The 20154-nt window shown below is 43.1% G+C and overlaps 1 protein-coding gene across 1 annotated transcript in view; it reads right to left on the bottom strand.

The window, feature by feature from the left end:
- LAMB4 (laminin subunit beta 4) overlaps positions 1-20154 on the bottom strand; it is a 111926-nt gene that overhangs the window by 50467 nt on the left and 41305 nt on the right. The window contains 5 exon segments of the mRNA XM_060019845.1: positions 2349-2472; positions 3265-3374; positions 6147-6341; positions 17639-17789; positions 18709-18789. Coding sequence (XP_059875828.1) covers positions 2349-2472; positions 3265-3374; positions 6147-6341; positions 17639-17789; positions 18709-18789 — 661 coding nt within the window.

Here is a 20154-nt window from a genome sequence, read left to right as displayed (position 1 = left end):
TTTACATGCCTGTCTTCTGTGTCAGGCTGAGGACGCCTTGAGGGCAAGAACCAGATTTTACCCCCAATCCCCAGGAACCAGCACAGTGCCCGGCCCACATACCCTCAGAGAAGGGGTGATGAATGGACAATTTGGATGGATGCATCTAACACAGCATCCAGTGATTATCTCTGGAATTTACAAAGTTTAGAAATATTTAGGACATGGATTTAAAAAGAGGAGTACTTGGCTCTCATAAATTTGAGTTTCATGACTGTTATGATACAATAATAACATCCCTTGGTGATTAGGAATCCTTATTTTCTTCCTTTCCCTTTCTTTACTCTGCCTGGGTTTAGCTTTTTTTCCTGAATTAAACCTGTTGGATTTGAGTCTCGTTCTTTGGAACTCACACGTTGGTCATGAGCACAGTTCTATTTAAAGCTCCTCGGTAGAGAACATGAGTTATATGGACAGGGAAATCATGAGAGTTTACATTTCCCACATTTCCCACTTTACATTTCTACTTTCCACTTCAATTCTATTGAATTTCAGAGAAACAATGAATAATTTTTTAGTATGTATAATGTAATATTTTAGGGCAGTATTTGGGACATATTTATATGATATTCAAATTTAACTGGGTACCCTGTATCTTTCTTTCCTCCCTCCCTCCCTCTCTTTCCTTCCTTCCTTTCCTGTATCTTGCAACCTCACCTTTGGTAAAATCATCTTAAAACAATGGCTTTTTTTCATGTTATAAAAGCTGAACTTATTGAATAAAATCTAAGATATACCTGCCTCATACTAAATTCTATAGTAGATGTTGAAATTAAAAAGTTCTAGGGTATAAATTAAAAAGGTTCAATAGTTAAAAACTGAACTTTAAAGACACAATACACAAAATGTGGATATAGTTCATTAAATCAGGGGTTGACAAACTTCCTATAAAAGGCCAGAGAAGAAATATTTTGAGCTTTGCGGTCATAAGGTCTCTTGCAAATAGGTGTCTTTGCAGCTTGAAAGCAGTGTAGATAATATGTAAATGTATGGGCGTGGCTGTGTTCCAATAAAACTTCATAGGGCCGTAGTTTGCTTATTAAATCACAATATTAGAAGATTGTTACAAATGTTTAAAAATGCAATTTTAACAAAGCAATTCCATTTTATCCACAAAAGTACTTTAGAAAAGTCCCACACAATTCTCTACAATTCTGCTAAAGGTGGAATGAAACCGGCACTTTCATAAATTATTGATGATCCCGAAAATTAACTGACATATAAATTAATTAATACCTTCCAGAAATTAATATGACACATTATTTCAAGAACCATAAAACCCTGGGTAAAGTAGGACTGTATTTTCAAATGTTTAAAAAATATACCAACTACACAGAGTAGAAAAAATAGAAGCAACTTAAATGACCACAAGTAGGGGAATAGATAATTACATTAAGTAAATTCATTCAATGTCCAAACTCTGCCCAGGGACAGGCCTGGGCCTGAAGTTGTGCACAGAGTGAGAGTTTGGAAGGAATGCCTGTGGCCCAAATTTGTGAGCCACAACTACTGAGCCTGCGTGCCACAACTACTGAAGCCCACGTGCCTAGAGCCGGTGCTCTGCAACAAGAGAAACCACTGCAATGAGAAGCCCACGCACCGCAACGAAGAGTAGCCCCCGCTCACTGCAACTAGAGAAAGCCCGAGCACAGCAACAAAGACCCAACACAGCCAAAAATAAATAAATAAATGAATTTAAAAAAAAGAAGCCAGTTAAGGAAATACTATGCATGCTTCCTAAGAATGGTGATTACATAAGCATAATAAGAAAACACTGATGATATAATAGGAAGTGAAAAAAAGCCATGTACAATCTTGTCTAAGCACTCTGATTACAATGATATGAAAACATAATATGCAATAAATGGGAACTTGTAAGCTGATAATAATTAATGATTGTTGGAATTTCTCCCTAGACTTTCTGCAGTGCCAGGGCACAGCAGTGGCTCCAGGCAGGGATGTGTGAATCAGGCCTTCTGGCTCTGATTTCTCACTCCTCATTCACTAGCTTTGTGACTCTGTGCCTCGGTTCTGTCGTCTGTAAAATGGGAATAATGACAGTACTTAACTCATAGAGTAGTTGTGAAGTCTAACTAACAGAATATGGAAAACACTTCAAACCATGGCCGGTACATACTATTCTGGACGATTTGCCATTGCTATTAGATGACCTTTATATAGAGTAGGTGATTTTTATAATGAAACAAATACTTTTCTATTTCTCATGAAACACTTCAAAGTACAAGCCTACTTTTAGAATTAGAATGGAGCTCATTTCAGAAGGAAGCACACCCAAGAGTCTGTTATACTTACAGAATCAATTCAATGTGTGCATGAGCCTGGAATTCTCCTTCCAAAGGCTGGGGAAAATAGACATCTATGGAATATTGTACATCTGGTTCTAAACAGATGGGTGTGGGAAGCAGCATGATTCTGTACTAAGAGAAATAAAGCAAAAATTCAGTGACAAAAGTACAGTTATATAAGCTAAGTGGCCATCATATTTGGTGTGTTTCACATGTGCCGTGAAGTGGGTGCCACTGTGGGATGGAGACCGGGTTGAGGTCCAGACCAGCCCAGGTGCGTTGGGTGGACAGTCAGTTCACACTCAGATTCTCTGTGGCTCTTCCGTAGGGTTGTGCCAAACAGCAAAGCTTTGGAAACTGGCCGTGATTTGTCATGACTGCTCTGGGAAAAGGATGGAGCAGAGGTCCTTCATCCCATCTATCAGGCTAATATCAAAAGGGTCTCTGTTCTCGTCAGCCACAAATCTCCAATGCAAAATTAGTGGCCTCAAAACTAGGCTCTCAGCTGTTGAGGTAACTCAAGCTGAATACTGTCCTCTTATGCTCGTAGCATTTCATTTTCTCACATCTCCAGGCATCTGGGGAATGGGAAACAAACAGTCAAGATCTAGGGTCAGGATATCTGGGCTGGAGCCCTGGTACTTCTACACATTAGCTGTAAGACTTGGGCAAGTCCTCAGAGTGTTCTCGTTCTCAATTTCCTCCTCATCTGATGAAGACAAAACTACCTCCTTGAGTTGTTACCAAGATTCAACGCGGTATGAATGTAAAGCAGAGCATAGCACATAGTAAACACTTAATAAACATTGTGTCTCCTTTGATACATCTCTACTCTCACTTAGTTCCTGGATACAAATTCCTGATAGATGAACAACATTCTAAGAAACGTTCAACGTTTGAGGACACGCCTCCCGCATACCTGGAAGCTGCTGGTAAAGGCTGAGGCTTTGGCTGTGGGGTCTCGCGTGCACTGTGATCACTCCCTCCGGCCAGGTTAACCACCATCTGGACAGTTCAGTCATCCGCAGACTAGACAGGCATCACGTAAGAGCACGTCCCTGCGAGGATGCATGCACCAACATATTCCTAATGGAGAGTGCATGGGATAAATTTGCAACCCACAGCCCGCTCAGAAAACAGAATTTTGGAGTTGAGAGAAGAGGTTCGTTCTCAGGCTCAACTCTCTGGTGTTTGAATTGTGATCCAGATAGAAAGAATGTTGTTTCTGGCCATAGATGTAATTCCTGGGTCTAGAGAAAAACCCTGGCACTCCAACAGGTCTAATCTTTAACCTCTGTCTCCCAAAGAGTCGATTAAATCATCATGTTCCTGACTTCCTAACACCATACACAAAAATAAACTCAAAATGGATTAAAGACTTAAATGTAAGGCTAGACACCATAAAACTCTTAGAGGAAAACATAGGAAAAAACACTCTGACATAAATCACAGCAAGATCTTTGGGAACCACCTCCTAGAGTCATGGAAATAAAATAAAAAATGAACAAATGAGACCTAATGACACTTAAAAGCTTTTGCACAGCAAAGGAAACCGTAAACAAGATGAAAAGACAACCCTCAGAATGAGAGAAAACACTTGCAAATGAAGCAACTGACAAAGGATTAATCTCCAAAATGTATAACCAGATCATGTAGCTGCATATCAAAAAAACAACCCAATCCAAAACTCGGCAGAAGACCTAAATAGACATTTCTCCAAAGAAGACATACAGACTGCCAATAAACACATGAAAGGATGCTCAACATCACTGATCATTGGAGAAATGCAAATCAAATCTTCAATGAGGTATCACCTCACACCAGTCAGAATGGCCGTCATCGAAAAATCTACAAACAATAAATGCTGGAGAGGGTGTGGAGAAAAGGGAACCCTCTTGCATTGTTGGTGGGAATGCAAATTGATACAGCCACTATGGAGAATGGTATGGAGGTTCCTTAAAAAACTACAAAAAGAACTATCATATGACCCAGCAATCCCACTACTGGGCATATACCCTGAGAAAACCATAATTCAGAAAGAGTCATGAACCACAAGGTTCATTGCAGCTCTATTTACAATAGGCAGGACATGGAAGCAACCTAAATGCCCATCAACAGATGAATGGATAAATAAGATGTGGCACATATATACAATGGAATATTACTCAGCCATAAAAAAGAATGAAATTGAGTTATTTGTAATGAGGTGGATGGACCTAGAGTCTGTCATACAGAGTGAAGTAAAGTCAGAAAGAGAAAAACAAATACTGTATGCCAATGCACATATATGGAATCTAAAAAAACGGTACTGATGAACCTAGTAGCAGGGTAGGAATAAAGACGCAGATGTAGAGAATGGACTTGAGGACACAGGGAGGGGGAAGGGTAAGCTGGGACGAAGTGAGAGAGTGGCATGGACATATATACACTACCAAATGTAAAATAGATAGCTAGTGGGAAGCTGCCACATAGCACAGGGAGGTCAGCTCGGTGCTTTGTGACCACCTAGAGGAGTGGGATAGGAAGGATGGGAGGGAGGCTCAAGAGGGAGGGAATATGGGGATATATGTATACTTATAGCTGATTCACTTTGTTGTACAACGGAAACTAACACAACTTTATAAAGCAATTATACTCCAATAAAGATATTTTTTAAAAAATCATGTTCCTGGATCACAGAAACAAAAAAATCCTTCACAAAAAGATATATTTCTTTCATATTAGTTGCATATACATTATTATGTAAGTTTATATTATTTATTATATTATATCTATTTATACGTATCTGTATAAATATATACATATATAGAGAGACATACACACACACATATATATAGATAGCGAGCGAGCGAGAGAGAGCATATGCTAATTACCTAAACTCTGGAAGCCTTACAATTAGGAAAAGCTTTTTAAAGCTATCAGAGATGTGTTCTCTCTATACAAAAATTAAATACATTTATGTGTATATACACATATGTAAAAAAAAAAAAAATGACTTTGTCATACTCACCAGGTCAAAGTTCCCTGAAGTCCTTTGCCTTGCACGTGTAAGTGAGAAATTGAGAACAATGTCATGTTAAGAGTTTCAAGGCAGATCATCAGCTCTGGTCATACCACAGAAAGTGAGCCCTTCCAGAGTGTGGTCCCTAGAGAGACTCTGGGGGCTCTGAGGCCACCCCCAGCCATATACAATATTTTCTAGGGCAGATGGTCTGTGGGGTTTCAGATCATCAAAGAAAAGCTTATACAAAGAAAGGGTTAGGAGCCACTGCTCTAGCTCAAGTGTTTTTCTAATTTGGTTTCTCTTCCTCTTAGATATTTCTCAAAGGGGGGGAAGGCTAGAAAGGTAGCAGGCAAGAAGCGCAGGCTGCTTTTAGCTTTTCTCTTGTTTCCTGGTAAAATCCAAGTGCAAATAAATGCCTGTACTGCATCCCTGAGTCTGAATCTCTACACAGGTTTATTACATTTTTAGGAAAAAAAAGTCCCAGGAGGGCAGGATTTGCATTATTTTAGTTATTTATTGTCCTTATACAAACATTCCATCACCACTTCCCTAGAACTAGTATCTTAAATCTATAGCCCCAGCTTTAGCTTCTCTCCACAGAATAAGGCGTGTGTGCGTATGGCTGTGTTGCTTTAGTATCTTTAGGAAACCCTTTGGTTTATAACGCTCTCCAGATGTTCGACTTTTTGCAAATCCTGTTAAGATGAACACAGGTAAGATTGGAATGGAAACACTTAGCTAGAGAATGTATTTCAGTCAGCTCGGAACCACCACCGTGGAAGTGGAGTAAAGGGTACCTGAGCTTCATAGCGAATGGCAACAGCAAAATCCATGGGAATGGGGATGTTCCCCACAGCAAATCTCAAGCCGGGCCCAGCGAGAACCCTGGCAAATCCAGGTCCCATCCACGTAACAGGCACCCCAGGAACTGGCCCTCGGAGAACAACAGAAACAGCAGGCAGTTGGCCAGAGAGGAATAAACACAACTTTGCCTAGAGTGAAAGGCTGGAAGAGTTCACGGGGAAAAAAAACAAAAACAAAACCCACGGGTTTCTTTTTTTTTTCCCCCACGGGTTTCTTGATGTGCGTATGATCCATCTGAGTCCCGAATACATTATTCCAACAAGGATACAGTCCAGCACACAGCGGAGAAAAACGTGCTGAATCTGCAGCTTTGGAACATATGTCACTGTATAGAATAATCACTTGGAAAGCACTGCCACTGGCCAGTACATTATGTACTCCACGTGTTGTGTACTGAGTGATTCCACATTGGTGACCTTGGCTTTTCTCAGATCTGACTGTGGAGTTCTGGCTAAAATACGGAGGGCAAGAAAATATTCCCATGCCTACATTTCATGGATTTTGCCTAATTGTGCATGACAATGATAAAACCCACCCAGATTTTTTTTTTTTTTAGATGTTTCTTCCATGCAAATATGAGAAATGATCTTCTCCCATCTGCTTGGGGGCACGTAAGTACAAAACTGCTCACACACTTGATCGATTAGCAGCCCTGCCGGTCTCATGCTGGATGTCAGCCTGGGGCCATCTGGACCCTATAGATAATACTTCCTTGATGACTTTTGCATCTGCCTCTCGACACTTCCAGCCTCCACCGGAACGCTGCCTCTTGTTACTTTCTGCCTGTATTGCTGCAACAGTCTCTTGGCTGTTCTCTCCGTGATCTCGCTAGTCCAATACATACCGCACACTGCTGCCAACAAGCATTTCAAACGCTCTCTCACTGCCAAGAGCATCATGCCCAAATTACTTAGCCTGGAGTTCAAGTTGCTCTGTGATCTACCACAAACTGCTCTTCATTTGACAAATGTTCATTTAGTAACAATTCAACACCCGCCTCTGAATCAGGAATGCATACACGAATAGGACAGATTCCCAGCCACAGAGGGGTTTAGAATCTTGCATGGGAGACAGAAAGGTAAATAAGAAATGAGACGGAGGTGTATGTAAACTCATCTCTATGCAACATTTTTCAAACTTTAAAAAAAGTATACTCTGGAATTTGAGCCACTGTAGGTACCCACCCCCCGGGATCCCCCTTTCTTTGGTTGGTATACCCATCTCCCAGTTGCGTGTGTGCAGTTTCTAACAGCTCACAATTGCCCCCCTTCTCCGGAGAACTGCCCTCTCACACCCCAACTGCCTACTCCTACCCCTGGGGTAGCTCACAGACAAAGACTACCTGATAGGAGGTTATGAAAGGCTGGCCCTGTCGTCTCAAGGGGCAGGACAAATTTATCTGCAGTTTATGTTTCTGACTTTCTCTGTGGATCAATCCAAGTTTTGTTTTACCTGAGACCACCTCTGACTCTTTCCTCTTCTCATGTTTCCTTCACTCTCTTAAAGAGTTTTCCCGAAGAACACTGCCTTCGTAAATTACATGCACCTGAATCCGGTCTTAGGCTCTGTTTCTAGGGCCGCTGACCTGAGACAGTTGGTAGCAGACAGTGTGGACTCTTAGATGCCTTCCTGGATGTAGATCATTTACTGTTCGGCTGGCAATGAGGAACCCAGTGGGTAACGTGGTGATGACCCTTGTGTAGCAGCAGAGCCGTTGCTAAAACAGTCATCTGTGGCCACCTGGGACAGGATAGAGGGCGAAGGGGAGGCACTGACTTGAGCAAGATTTCTGATACAGGGGAAAGAGTAGTTATAAGGACTGTGGACGTGGGTGGCTATTGTTGTACACCACTGACGCATTTGATGAAAGATGATGGCAGGCTCAGGGCAATCGATCAGCAACTTAGAGTCAAGGGTGAGAATCAGAAGGGCTCCCTGGCAGCATTTAAAGAAACTCATCTCCTTTAGTGAGAGGGCAGGAAGAACTAGAGACCAGGCACAAGACTTAATTGGAAGAGCTGCGGAACTTCAGGGAAGGCTGAGTTCTCAGCCTGGGTAAGTCACCTATGCCCAAGTCAGGCCCTCCCTTCACAGGGAAGCAGGGGCATCGTGAGGCATGGGTGATGCACATAAGAATCGTGAACCTTGAGGTTCTCCTGAGCACTCCTGGACTATAGAAGTAATCCACTCACACTTATTAGAAAATAGAGGCCCCCCCTCCATCCTCGCCCCCCTCCATCCCTGCCACATTTGGAGACGAGGCAGAAATCTCAAATGATGCAGGTACCTTAAAAGAAAACGTGTGCATTCCTGAGGATCTGCCCCTCCTGACCACTTGCCTGATAATTAGGGTCACGTTGCAGCATGATCTGATGGGAAAGGGCTGCATCTCCGAGAAGGACCTGGTTAACACGAACAAGTAGCAACTGGGAGAGGATGGCTGGGCATGGATCGTGAGGGGTGCCAGATCAAGGGGACAGAATATGCAATCAGGTAAGGAGAGTTTGTTGGTTTGGGGGTCACCGGTGATAAAGGATTTAGCAGCCTGGCAAGGGCCCTGGAGCCCTGCGAGATGCTTGGCGAAAGCTGTGGTCCAGAGTAATGAAGCGGAGCTGCCAGAACTGCTGTAGCAGGCTGGGGAGGATGGGTTATAAGGCTCAAAGAACCAGGCATGCTTGAATGGGTGTAAGACGCAAGGCTGGAAAACCCATCAGCTGGCTATATTCCTTGTCCATTTTTCAAGACAGTGAGGAATGAACTGGTGAGGGGCCACCAGCATCACAGAGGATAGGGTACCCTCTGTAGGCTGGTAGCCTAAACCATTACAAAATTGAGCTCCTCAGTATCAGTGCAGTGGACAGGATCGCAGACTATCAAGGGTGGGGGAGCATTTAACTCTCAAAAGCAAGATGGGTATAATTATAATGGTCAGCGAGGTTGGAATAGGAGACAAGGGGGCCTGACCTACAGGAATCTTCTGTGGAGACGACTAATAGAACATGATGCTCCTAGTCGACAAAATATTGCCTAACATGTGTACTCCAAACTGATCAAGTATGAACTGGCAGAAGGCTGAGTTCAGCCACCTCAACAGAAAGACGTAATCCTTTCCCCAATTTATAGAGCTGAGCAAATTCTCAGACTCAGACCCCAGTGACTGAATGAGAGGCTGGGTCCCAAGGAGGAAAGACTCTTCAACACCACAGCAAGTGTTAATTCTCTCACTTATCTCTCAAAGAGATCTATGTTTATTTACTAGTCTATTGGGGAAGCAGAAATGCCTAGATCTTTCGAGGGCTAATGGATACAGGATCTGAGTTGATACTGAGAACCATGTACCCAAAGTGTCATCATGGTCCCCGTTAGAACAGGGCATATGAGGGTCAGGTAGTAAATGGAGATCTGACTTAGGTTCTTTTCACAGTCAGTTCTCTGGATTTACTGAACCATTGATTGTTTCCTCTAATTCTTGTATATGTATTGGAATGGACCTGCTTAGCAGTTGGCATTGATGTTAGTGCTCCTATAGTAGGAAAGGCCGAGTAAAACCTTGTGAAATGCCCACCCTCCATTGCCCTCCCCACCACCACCAAGCCAAGGTAGTAAATAAAAAGCAATATTGCAAATCAGAGGCATTCTCAAAGTGCCACTCTCAAGACTTGGTGGTGGGTCTCATATCATATCCCCATTACAAATTTTATACTAATATAACTAAGTTGTAGCCCCAATTGGCAGCTGTCCTGCTGGAAGGAGTATCATGACCAGAGCCGGTTACCACCACCCTGGTGCATGATACGCAGCTATTGAAATGCAAAATGTGTTTTCTTCCATCTCCATGAGGAAGAAGAAACAGAAGCAATTTGTATTCGCTTGGGATGGGCGGTCGTGTATATGTCGTCTTGCCCCAAGGCTATTAATTCTCCTGCTCTCTGTAACAGTATAGCCCCAAAGAATCTGGACCATCCAGATGTTCTACAAAATATGACACTGACTCCCTATACTGAAGGATAGTGAATTGGATCCCTTGGTCTAAGGCGATATCATGTGGTGTCCCACAGTGAGAATCGGACACTCTATGGCCTTGGTCAGCACCACTCTGACAGCTCAAAGAGTGTCTAATTCGCCAATGTCGTACAACACAGCTTCCTCAGCCAAGGGATCCACTTTACAGTAAAAGAAGTGTATCAGTGGTCACGTGACTTTGGGATCCATTGTTCCTACACAAACCACGGCATCCAGAAGATGCTGACCTGAGATGGCAGTGGGATGGGGCCCCTAAAAGATGCATTAGTTTCACGAGCTTGGAAATGACACCCTGTGAGACGGGGCAGTTTTCTTCTAGATGTTATTTACTCCTTAAACCAATGGTCTTTATGTGATGCTGTGTCCCCAGCAGGGAAAAAGCATGGGTTTGGGAACCAAGTAGGAGTAGCCAAGCTCATTGTCACTCCCAGTGACCGTGAATTTCTTAGGTTTGCAGTTAAAATTGGCACTGCATGCTATAGAGATAAACAGTATAGTTCAGGTTAATAATTTAAATTTTTAATATTTCTTTAGAGTGACATTAAATAGCACATAAAAATATTTTGACAAGTTGAGAGAGACTATGGAGGAAAGTAAAAAGCTTTATACTTTACTATCTTCAAGGGCCCTTTCCCTAATTTCTGAATAAGGGGACCTGCATTTTAATTTTTATTTTGCCCTGGCCCTGCACATGGGTCCGAGCATGCCAGGAGTGAACTTGGGTCTGTGCTGTTAGTGTACTGCCTGGTCCCCTTGACTGGGCCACTCTATCACGCCACCAGCTCCTGGGATTGCTGGTCTCACCACTGCTCCCTTCTCTTGAGAACTGCCCTTGGCTGAGGTGAGCCACCTCACCTGGGCCGTGATCTCCATCTGCCCTGGCAGCCTACAGCCATGTCTGCCTGACATGAGAAGACAGCCTTAGGGCCTCAATGGGGGACAACTCTGTGGTGCAATTTCTGCTTCACAGCTTCCCCAGGGGATAAGGCAAGGCTAGACTCAGGCAAGGCCTAGCTGCCATCCTTGCCTCACTTTCCCCGCTCCCCAGCCTACTGCCCTCCTCCTTGACAGGTTTCTCCTGATGAGTGCTTCCTTAGTAAAACACATGCACCCAGATCTCTGTTGTAATCTCTGATTGTAGAGAATCCAACCTAAGACAGTGACCCAGTGCGCGCGCGCGCGCGCGCGCGCACACACACACACACACACACACGCATTTATATAAAACTGAAATAAAAGTTTCACAAAAAAATGCTCGTTTTATATTCTTCTGTTGTAGTAAACTGATCCAGTCAATTGATTTCATGACCTACTTACTAATAGGCATGACCTGTAGTATGAAAATTACTGACCTATGGGACTCCAGAGATAGAAACAATTAATTATATCCAGATGTCAGGGTAGGGAATGTCAGAGAAAGATAAATCTGAATTGGGTCTTAAGGGATGGCTAGAAGTTTTGCAAGTCAGTAATACAGAGGTGGTCATTTCAGGCAAGAGTCAGGAGAGGAGGCCGTGGATGCTCTGAGCAGTGTTTCTCCAACTGCTGCCAGGGACCACTCGTATCACTTGGGGTGATCGGCAAACATGCAGATTTCTTTTCTCCCTCCAAATGATCCAAAATGTGTGGGGTTTTTTTTTTAAAGCATTGTGCCAAACACCTCAAATATTTAAATCCAAATGAAGATCACAAAATGTACCCATGTTTTCCTAAGTCTTTGATGGTTCCAATTTGAACCTCATTGCTCTAGAGCAATACTGCCTAATTGAACTTTCTACAATAATAAAAATGTTCTATATTTGCATTGCACTATCCAATACAATAGTCCCGTGTATAGAGTTACCTGAAAACACTTGACTAGTCTCACATTCCCTGATTCAGCATCTCAAGTGGAAGGCCCTAGCATCTGCATTCTAAACAATCTCCCTGGGCAATACTTATGCACAGTAAAATTTAGAAGTTCACTGATCATTGCCACAGCAAGCAAGGGCACTCCCTACTTTTCTCTTTCAGGTCGACTTCAGATTGAGATGCCTAGAGTCAGAGACGGCTTCACGGGCATGTGGCATGGGAACAGAAACAAGTAGAATAAAGAGCAAAGCCTCTGTGACTTGGTGTACATGGGCCTGGAAGGAAGAACGCCATCTATGAAGCCTTCTCTTATCCTCTCAGTTGGAGGTGTTTCTCCTTAAGTGGAATCCGTATCACATTATGTACACCTCTTTATGATACCTACCCCACCCTGCCATGCATTCATTGTTTGTATACGTGGCTCATTTCCCCCACCATAATCTTAAGGGCAGGCTCTATGTCTAGGTATTTCCATTTTCATTCAATCAATCATTTCATCCACTCGAGAAAGTCTCTTATGAATAAGGAACTGTTTCAGCTGCTGGGTTTATGAACAAGACAGCTAACGTCAGCTTTCCTTTGCTTTTCCAACATGCCCCTTAGTGCATATGCACACAGGAGTGCTCAGTAAAGACCCCGGCATAACAAATGAACAAACAAACAAACAGGCCTAAAGTGGCCCTGACTTCAAGTGAATACTAGTTGGCTAGCTACAAGGTCTTCAGGTCTCCTCTGGCCTTCTAAAGCCATTGGAGGGAGGGCCCTGTGGAGGCGGCATCACCCTGGCACTCATGCCGGCAATGACCAACTACATCCATCTCAGATTCAAGGGCACAGTCACACACCACCCCCAGGGACATTAGCATGTCCTTTCTTCCCCAACTGGGAAGACAGCCATTCCTCAATACTGTATCTCTCCTTTCTAACATGATAAGAAAGTGTACATTCAGAGTCTGACTCTTCAACTCTCCAGAATCTTATTTTCCAGAAATTTTCATTTTGTAGAGAAATAAAGCTATTGAAGTTTTCCCCAGAGCCTCGAATTACTTTGAGCTGGCTTCTTCCTCTCCTTCATTCTATTCTTCAGGATAATAGGGCTTACACTGGCTGATCACTTACATGGGCCACGCATGGTTCTAAGTGCATTACCCGGGTTATTTGCTTATAGTACAACAGACAACGACCCTGAAGGAATGATTTACCTTACTCTGCTCATCTGCTCGAATGCTTTGCTTCTGATTTCTCTTCAGTATTATGCTTCCTTTGTCAGTTACGAAATCATCTCCTTGTTGCTGGAAATACACATCACATGTAGGCAGAGCTGTTGCTAGTACCTTAAAAAGAAACGGCTGTTTAAGTAACCAACAAAAGTTCCAATTTTACCAGAGTTCAAGAGTTTCAGACTATACTGTATTTTAAAAGGTAATCATGATTCTCACTTAATAGCTTCAGGAAGAACACACAGAGGCAGCTTATAATTTTTTGTTTCTCTATGATAAGGGGAAATTTTTAGTGATCCTAAAACTATGTGTTGGGTTTTCTTTTTAAGGGCTGCTCAACTAGTGCAATTCTAAACTTTGAAAACACTTCTTATTTTCTACTGGTTTTGTGGTGTTTCGAAAATTAACAATATGCATGATATACAGATTCAAAGATTATTAGATGTTGTAATTTTAACACTCTCCAGACCAATTTCTTTTAATTCTCATGGTTTGCAGAATCTGGTCTTAAACGTCCCCATGAGAGATTATACCGGGATAGCGAGATTCCACCAACCAAACTATTAAAACAGCAAAGTAGCATTCATGCAACTCCAGTTTCCTTAAAATCCTGGGTTTTATGGGACTCTGTTTTATATCATCTCCTTAGTCATTCAGCTGCCGACCCAGCTAGAATCTCCAATTGCTCGTTTCCAAATTCTCACTATACCCTAGACATCGATATTTGCTTGATGTTTCATTGTTGGTTTTACAGTCAAGGTTTTTAACTTCACAGGTGCCCTGGTGTTCATCGTGAGCAGGCAGGCTTGAGGTCAGTTGTAGTCAACTTCAGGAACCCTCATACTCTGTGGTCACTATTCAGACTCTCAGCCATGCTCTCCGACCAGCTCCTCAACCTGTGTGATGAGGACCCTTTGGACAGGCCACACTGGATTACGTTTATTTGTCCTCTTCATTTTTTTCCTCTCACCTATTGTGTTCATCTTGTAACACAAAATTATAAGCTATTTACCACTTTTATAGAGAAAACATATTATGGAATTAACTTTATATTATACTACATTAAATGCCGTACCATGTTAAATTCAATCAATATTAACTTTTGTGACCACAGTTAGTTTCTATAACAAGCCAGTGTTTCCCAAACTGTGTACAAATCACCTAGGGATCTTGCTAACATGTAGACTGGATTCAATAGGTGTGGGTGGGGCCTGAGAGCCTCCAAGTCTAATGAACCCACAAGTGATGACACTATTGTTGGTCTACACACCACATTTTGAGTAGCAAGCATATTGCCATAGACTGAAGGTTTGTATCCCACTCCCCCTCTCCCCAATTCATATGTTGAAATAGAATCCGCAGTTGATGGTATTAGGAAGTGGGGTTTGGGGGAGGTGATTAGGATTAGTACCCTTATAAAAGAGGCCCAGAGAGCTCCCTTGTCATGTGAGGACTCAGTCATCTAAGAACCTGGAAGTGGGTCTCAGACATTGAATCTGCAGGCACCTTGACCTTAGACTTTCCAGTCTGCAGAACTGTGAGAAATAAGTTTATGTTGTTTATAAGCTACCCAGTCTATGGTATTTTTAGCAGCCCAGACTAAGAAAGATTAGATACATAGATAGGTAGGTAAATGATAGGTGAACAGATGGATGATAGATGACAGATAATAGGTAAACAGGTGATTGAGAGATGATAGATAGGTAGATGTAGATACAAATATAGATATCTTTCTGAAGACCCATCAAGAAAGTTAACCGTCATTCTTCTTAGCTCTCCTATTTGAGTATTAAAACAATTATTTGAAAGCTGGGGTCTTGGATTCATGTCCTTTCATGTCTCCATCCCCATCTTCTCTCTTCTCCCTGAACCTTGCCCCTTTCTCCATCCCTGTCTGGACTGCACCCTGAGCCCCTCCACCCCAGGCTCCACTTCTGCTGGATGGTGTCCGTAAGGGCACAGAGGACAATCTTCATCACGTCATGCCTTTGCTCAGAAGGTTTCAACGAGTTCTCATTGCCCCAAGAAGAAAATTTAGCCTCTTTAATAGGAGAATCTCATTTTCTCTTCCAGTACCTCTTTCCTATATAAACTTTCTGTTCTACCTGCAAATACACCTGCGTTGTTTCTCCTCTGAGCTGTTACTTAGAACTTTGCTGGTTGGACTGTCTTCTCCCCTCATCCACCAATGGAAACGCTCATGGCTTTCTAGTCTCAGGCAAATGATTCTACCCGCGTGTTAAGCCCATTCGTAAAGGATCAGTCGTGGCTCCAAAATCCTAACGCACTTATGGACTCTCCCCTTGTTGCATGGCACTGCTCCCATCCTGAGCTATCTATGAAAAATATCAGCTATGGTTAAAAACTTCTAGAGGGCAGAGATGCTAACCAATCCCTCTGTACGCCAGTCTTAGCCTGGAGCTCAGCATTATGCACCTGGCTATAAACTGGGGTTCCTGTGACCCCCTCCTTGAGTTCGATCATTTGCTAGAATGGCTCAGAGAACTCAGGGAAGCACTTATTTATATTTACTGGTTTGTTATATAATAAAGGATATGATGAAGGAGACAGATAAACACTCAGACGAAGATGTACATAGGACCGGAAGGATCCCACACACAGGAGATTCTGTCCCTTTGTGGCTGGGATGCACCACCCTCCCAGCACACAGATATGGTCACCAACCTCGAAACTCTCTGAACCCAGTACTTTCGGGAATTGGATGGAGTCTTCAACCCACACGCAAGATGGATCATTACCTCAGCCTCCCTCACCTCTCCCCTTCCTGGACGCTGGTGGGTGGAAGCAAAAGTTTCAAGCTTCTAATCATGGCTTGGTCTTTCTGGTGACCAGCCACCATCCTGAAGCCATCCAGGAGCCCACCCAGAGTCACCTCATCAGAACAAATGACACTCATCACCCAGGAAAGTCCAAAGGATTTGGGAGCTCTGTGTCAGGAGCCAGGGGCCAAGATCACTATGTATATGCATATATTTTTTTCCTATTATTTCACGATAGTTTTAGCCTAAATATAAATATCAATATTCTTTTCCCAAAGCTTTTTTTTTTTTTTCAGTTACCATCATAAACCTGCAATACGAAAAGCAATGAAGAAGAATCTAGACATAGGATTGCTTTATCTTGACTCCACCCACCGCAGTTGTGAGTCTAGGTCAGGATAGTGCAAGCCTCCTTTTCTTGCCCTAATCTCAGTCAGTAAAAGAGCAAATTCCGGGCTTCCCTGGTGGCGCAGTGGTTGAGAGTCCGCCTGCCGATGCAGGGGACATGGGTTCGTGCCCCGGTCCGGGAAGATCCCACATGCCGCGGAGCGGCTGGGCCCGTGAGCCATGGCCGCTGAGCCTGTGCGTCCGGAGCCTGTGCTCCGCAACGGGAGAGGCCGCAACAGTGAGAGGCCCGTGTACCGCAAAAAAAAAAAAAAAAAAAAAAAAAAGCAGCAAATTCCAAGCCTCTTAAGGGGTATTTTCATCCCTCCCACCAGTCGTGTCCAGATAAGGAAGAGACCTCAGGAATAGACTTAGTCAATGCCTTCTCCCCTTGAAGTCGTTTGCCTCACATTGCCTTTTCCTTTGTCACATTCCTGCTTGTGGCTGGAGTCAAAGGCGTAAGAGTGTTATGGGAGGCTAACCTGTATTTTCTCTGATGGGTTCATATGCCTGGGTTTGCCCCCCTCATAAGACTTTGGGATAAATATTTTTAGGGAGCATCTCCCGCAGGACTGCTGACTTGTAGAGAATGAAGCAGACCAAGCGACATTTCCAGTCACACACTCCTATGAACAGAACTGAGGACTGCTAATCCGAGACGAGCTTCAGGAGGCCAGTGAGCACATCTTACACTTAGCTCAGTACCGTATTCATTCATTCATTCATTAGCAGAGATCCATGGCTTCCTACTATGCACCAGTCATAGGACTTGTCACTAGAGCAACAGTGGCGATGGGGTACACATCCTCCCTTCCCTCTTATGGTTTACAGTGTTGTCAGGGAGACAGACCAGGAAATGCTCAATAAACACATTCTATCTGATGGGTACCTTGAAAGAGCAAAACTCAAGTCCATTTCATCACAACTTAATGCAATTCACACTTCTGTGCCAGGCTCTGTGCCAGAACAGGGATACAAAGATGAACAAAATGCAGACTCTGCCCTCAAGACTTTATAGAATGTGCAGTTCCATGATAGAATCGACTCTGCTGTGTTTGTGGGCAAAACCACTCTCTTCCGGGTAACTTACCCATGATCTCAAGGGTGTGTGTATTTACCCACACCGCTTCAAATGAAGTCTGTAAAGAGAGTCAATGAAATACGAACCAAAGGAGCCAGTCCCTGGAGTGGCGTGGCTTCCTCTGCCTCGCAGATGTAGAAATTCAAAGGAGCAAAGAAATAGCTGGGCGCTGGCTCAGTGTAGCTGCGACCTGTGACATGCGGATGACAATCACACTGCCCATCCTCGGGTGAGCACCTGAGGGAAAACGAACCCACCTCCTAAAAAAAACATGGAGGAGGGACGGGTGTAAGATAAGGGCCTTGGGGGTGCTGGGCTAAATGCCCCTTGGGTTTGGGCCCATTCTTTGAAACCATCAATCAACCATCCTGGGGAAGATGTGGAGAAACAACGCATCTACAGGTCTGGTTTTTTTGTTTGTTTTTTAAACTTTTTATTATATTGGAGTAGAGTTGATTAACAATGATGTGTTGGTTTCAGGTGTACAGCAAAGTGATTCAGTTATACACGTACATGTATCTATTCTTTTTCAAATTCTTTTCCGATTTAGGTTGTTACGTAATATTGAGCAGAGTTCCCTGTGCTATACAGTAGGTCCTTGCTGGTTATCCATTTTAAATACAGCAGTGTGTCCATGTCAGTCCCAAACTCCCTAACTATCCGTACCCCTGACCGCACCACCACCACCTTCCCCCGCTAGTAACCATAAGTTTGTTCTCTCCATTCTACAGGTCTAGTCTTGACAAGCAAATCCAGATCAATGAAACCTTGGTTGCCACTTCTCTCCTCAGAGGCTCTCTGATCCTGCTCTAAAAACCGGGCAAAGGAGAGAGCAGGACCTCTCTTTACAGGCTGACAAAAAAGTTGGAGTTTTAGGCAGGTCAGATCACACATGTGCAGGCATCTTTCATACCACCTCGGGATGACAGTTCTACTGCCTGGGTATCTCACCCGTGGAAATATCTGAAGTGAAAGAAATCAGTTGGGCTACCGTTAATGTCTCAAGATCATAGCTTTTCAATGCCCTTTGCTTGTCATGGAATGAACTCCTTCACCTATGACTATAAGCAGGTCCAAATGAAATGTGCTTTTGTTTATTTGATGGAAATGGAAGTGAGGAATAATGCCACAAAACTTATTCATTTTACTGACTTACACGTTGGAATAAGCACTTCAAATATCACAGTCACAGGGAGAACATCTGTGGAGGTGATTTTCCAGTCCCCAGTATCCAACCTACAAAGAGAAAATGCTCAGTTGATTCCAGCCTTCAAGACATCTGCTGCTCTGAAGGGTAATGTTAAAAGCACTACAGTTCCATCGACGCATAGCAAACAGCCATGCGGCCTGAACCATCACACAGTAGCTTGCTTGCCTACGCACTTGGTAATGATCTTCTAAAAACACACACCTCCCATTTCTAGGACTTTAAATGAAGGGGACGGGGATTTGTCTATGTATTGCTTTGAATGGAAATGCGATGGATAATCAAAAAGGACCTACCATATAGCACAGGGAACTCTACTTAGTATTCTGCAATAACCTGAATGAGAAAAAAATCTGAAAAAGAATAGATATATGGATATGTGTAACTGAATCACTTTGCTGTACACCTGAAACTAACGCAACATTGTAAATTAACTATACTCCAATAAAAAAAAGAGAAAGAAATGCAGTGGAAATCTCACAGCTCCTCTGACAGCGTCAATGTTAGCTTCAAGCTGGGTTGTCTAAGGTCAGCCAGGAGAAATTCTTTGACTAGCAACTCTCTTCTTTGACTTGCAACTGCTTTCAGTCCCTTACCATGAAATCCCTAGGGATTTTTACTTACACACTATGGCAACGTTTGGGGCTAAAAAGAAAAATCATTCAGGCTGATTTTGACATCTTATACGAATATCACAGTTTAGTAGAATCACGTGCTTATAAATAATTGTTTTGGCTAACATACTCTCCCTGTGTGAGAGACTCAACTCTATTCAAGACTTTTGTCATCATTGCAACATCTTGACCTTTATTTGATATAAACAGCTGGTGAGATATAAACAGCTACTTCTTAAGTCTGACATTCACTGTAAATACTCAGAAAAAGACTTCCGCCTCAAATCTCCATTTAACAAACTCAGATAGAATTAACATCTTAGTAGGCACGGAACTCTCATTTGAAATTGGTTAAGCATCTGTATGCTTTTGGTTGTCATCTTGGAAAAATTTTATGTCCACTTTACTCAAAAAGATTTATTTTAAATATCAAAAGTTGACATTATTTGTTACAAAACGCAGCAAAGGGCCTTTGATATTTTTCCCAAAACCAAACTTCAGTTTAGGCAAAAACAACGTGAACTGAGCTGCCTTATCCAGGATGGGGTTGGGAAAACCCCCTCTAGGCAGGGTACGCTGTCATGTTGGCCCCCCAGTGGACCATCCAGGGCACCACTGACACATGTGCGGTACCAAGCAGATGCCTCGGCTCAGCCATGATGGACAAGTTCCCCCATCACTGGCCCCTGCTCAGTTATTTTCCTTTTGCAGACACAATTAAGTACACAGTGGCAGTTCACAAGCCAACGCAAAAAGTTAGGCCGTGTCTAAGGTTTGTCTG

This window comes from Delphinus delphis, chromosome 9 (assembly GCF_949987515.2).
Source record: "Delphinus delphis chromosome 9, mDelDel1.2, whole genome shotgun sequence".
Lineage (NCBI taxonomy): Eukaryota > Metazoa > Chordata > Mammalia > Artiodactyla > Delphinidae > Delphinus > Delphinus delphis.
The sequence above is the reverse complement of the archived record's forward strand: the minus strand, read 5'-3'. Positions and strand labels throughout refer to the sequence as shown.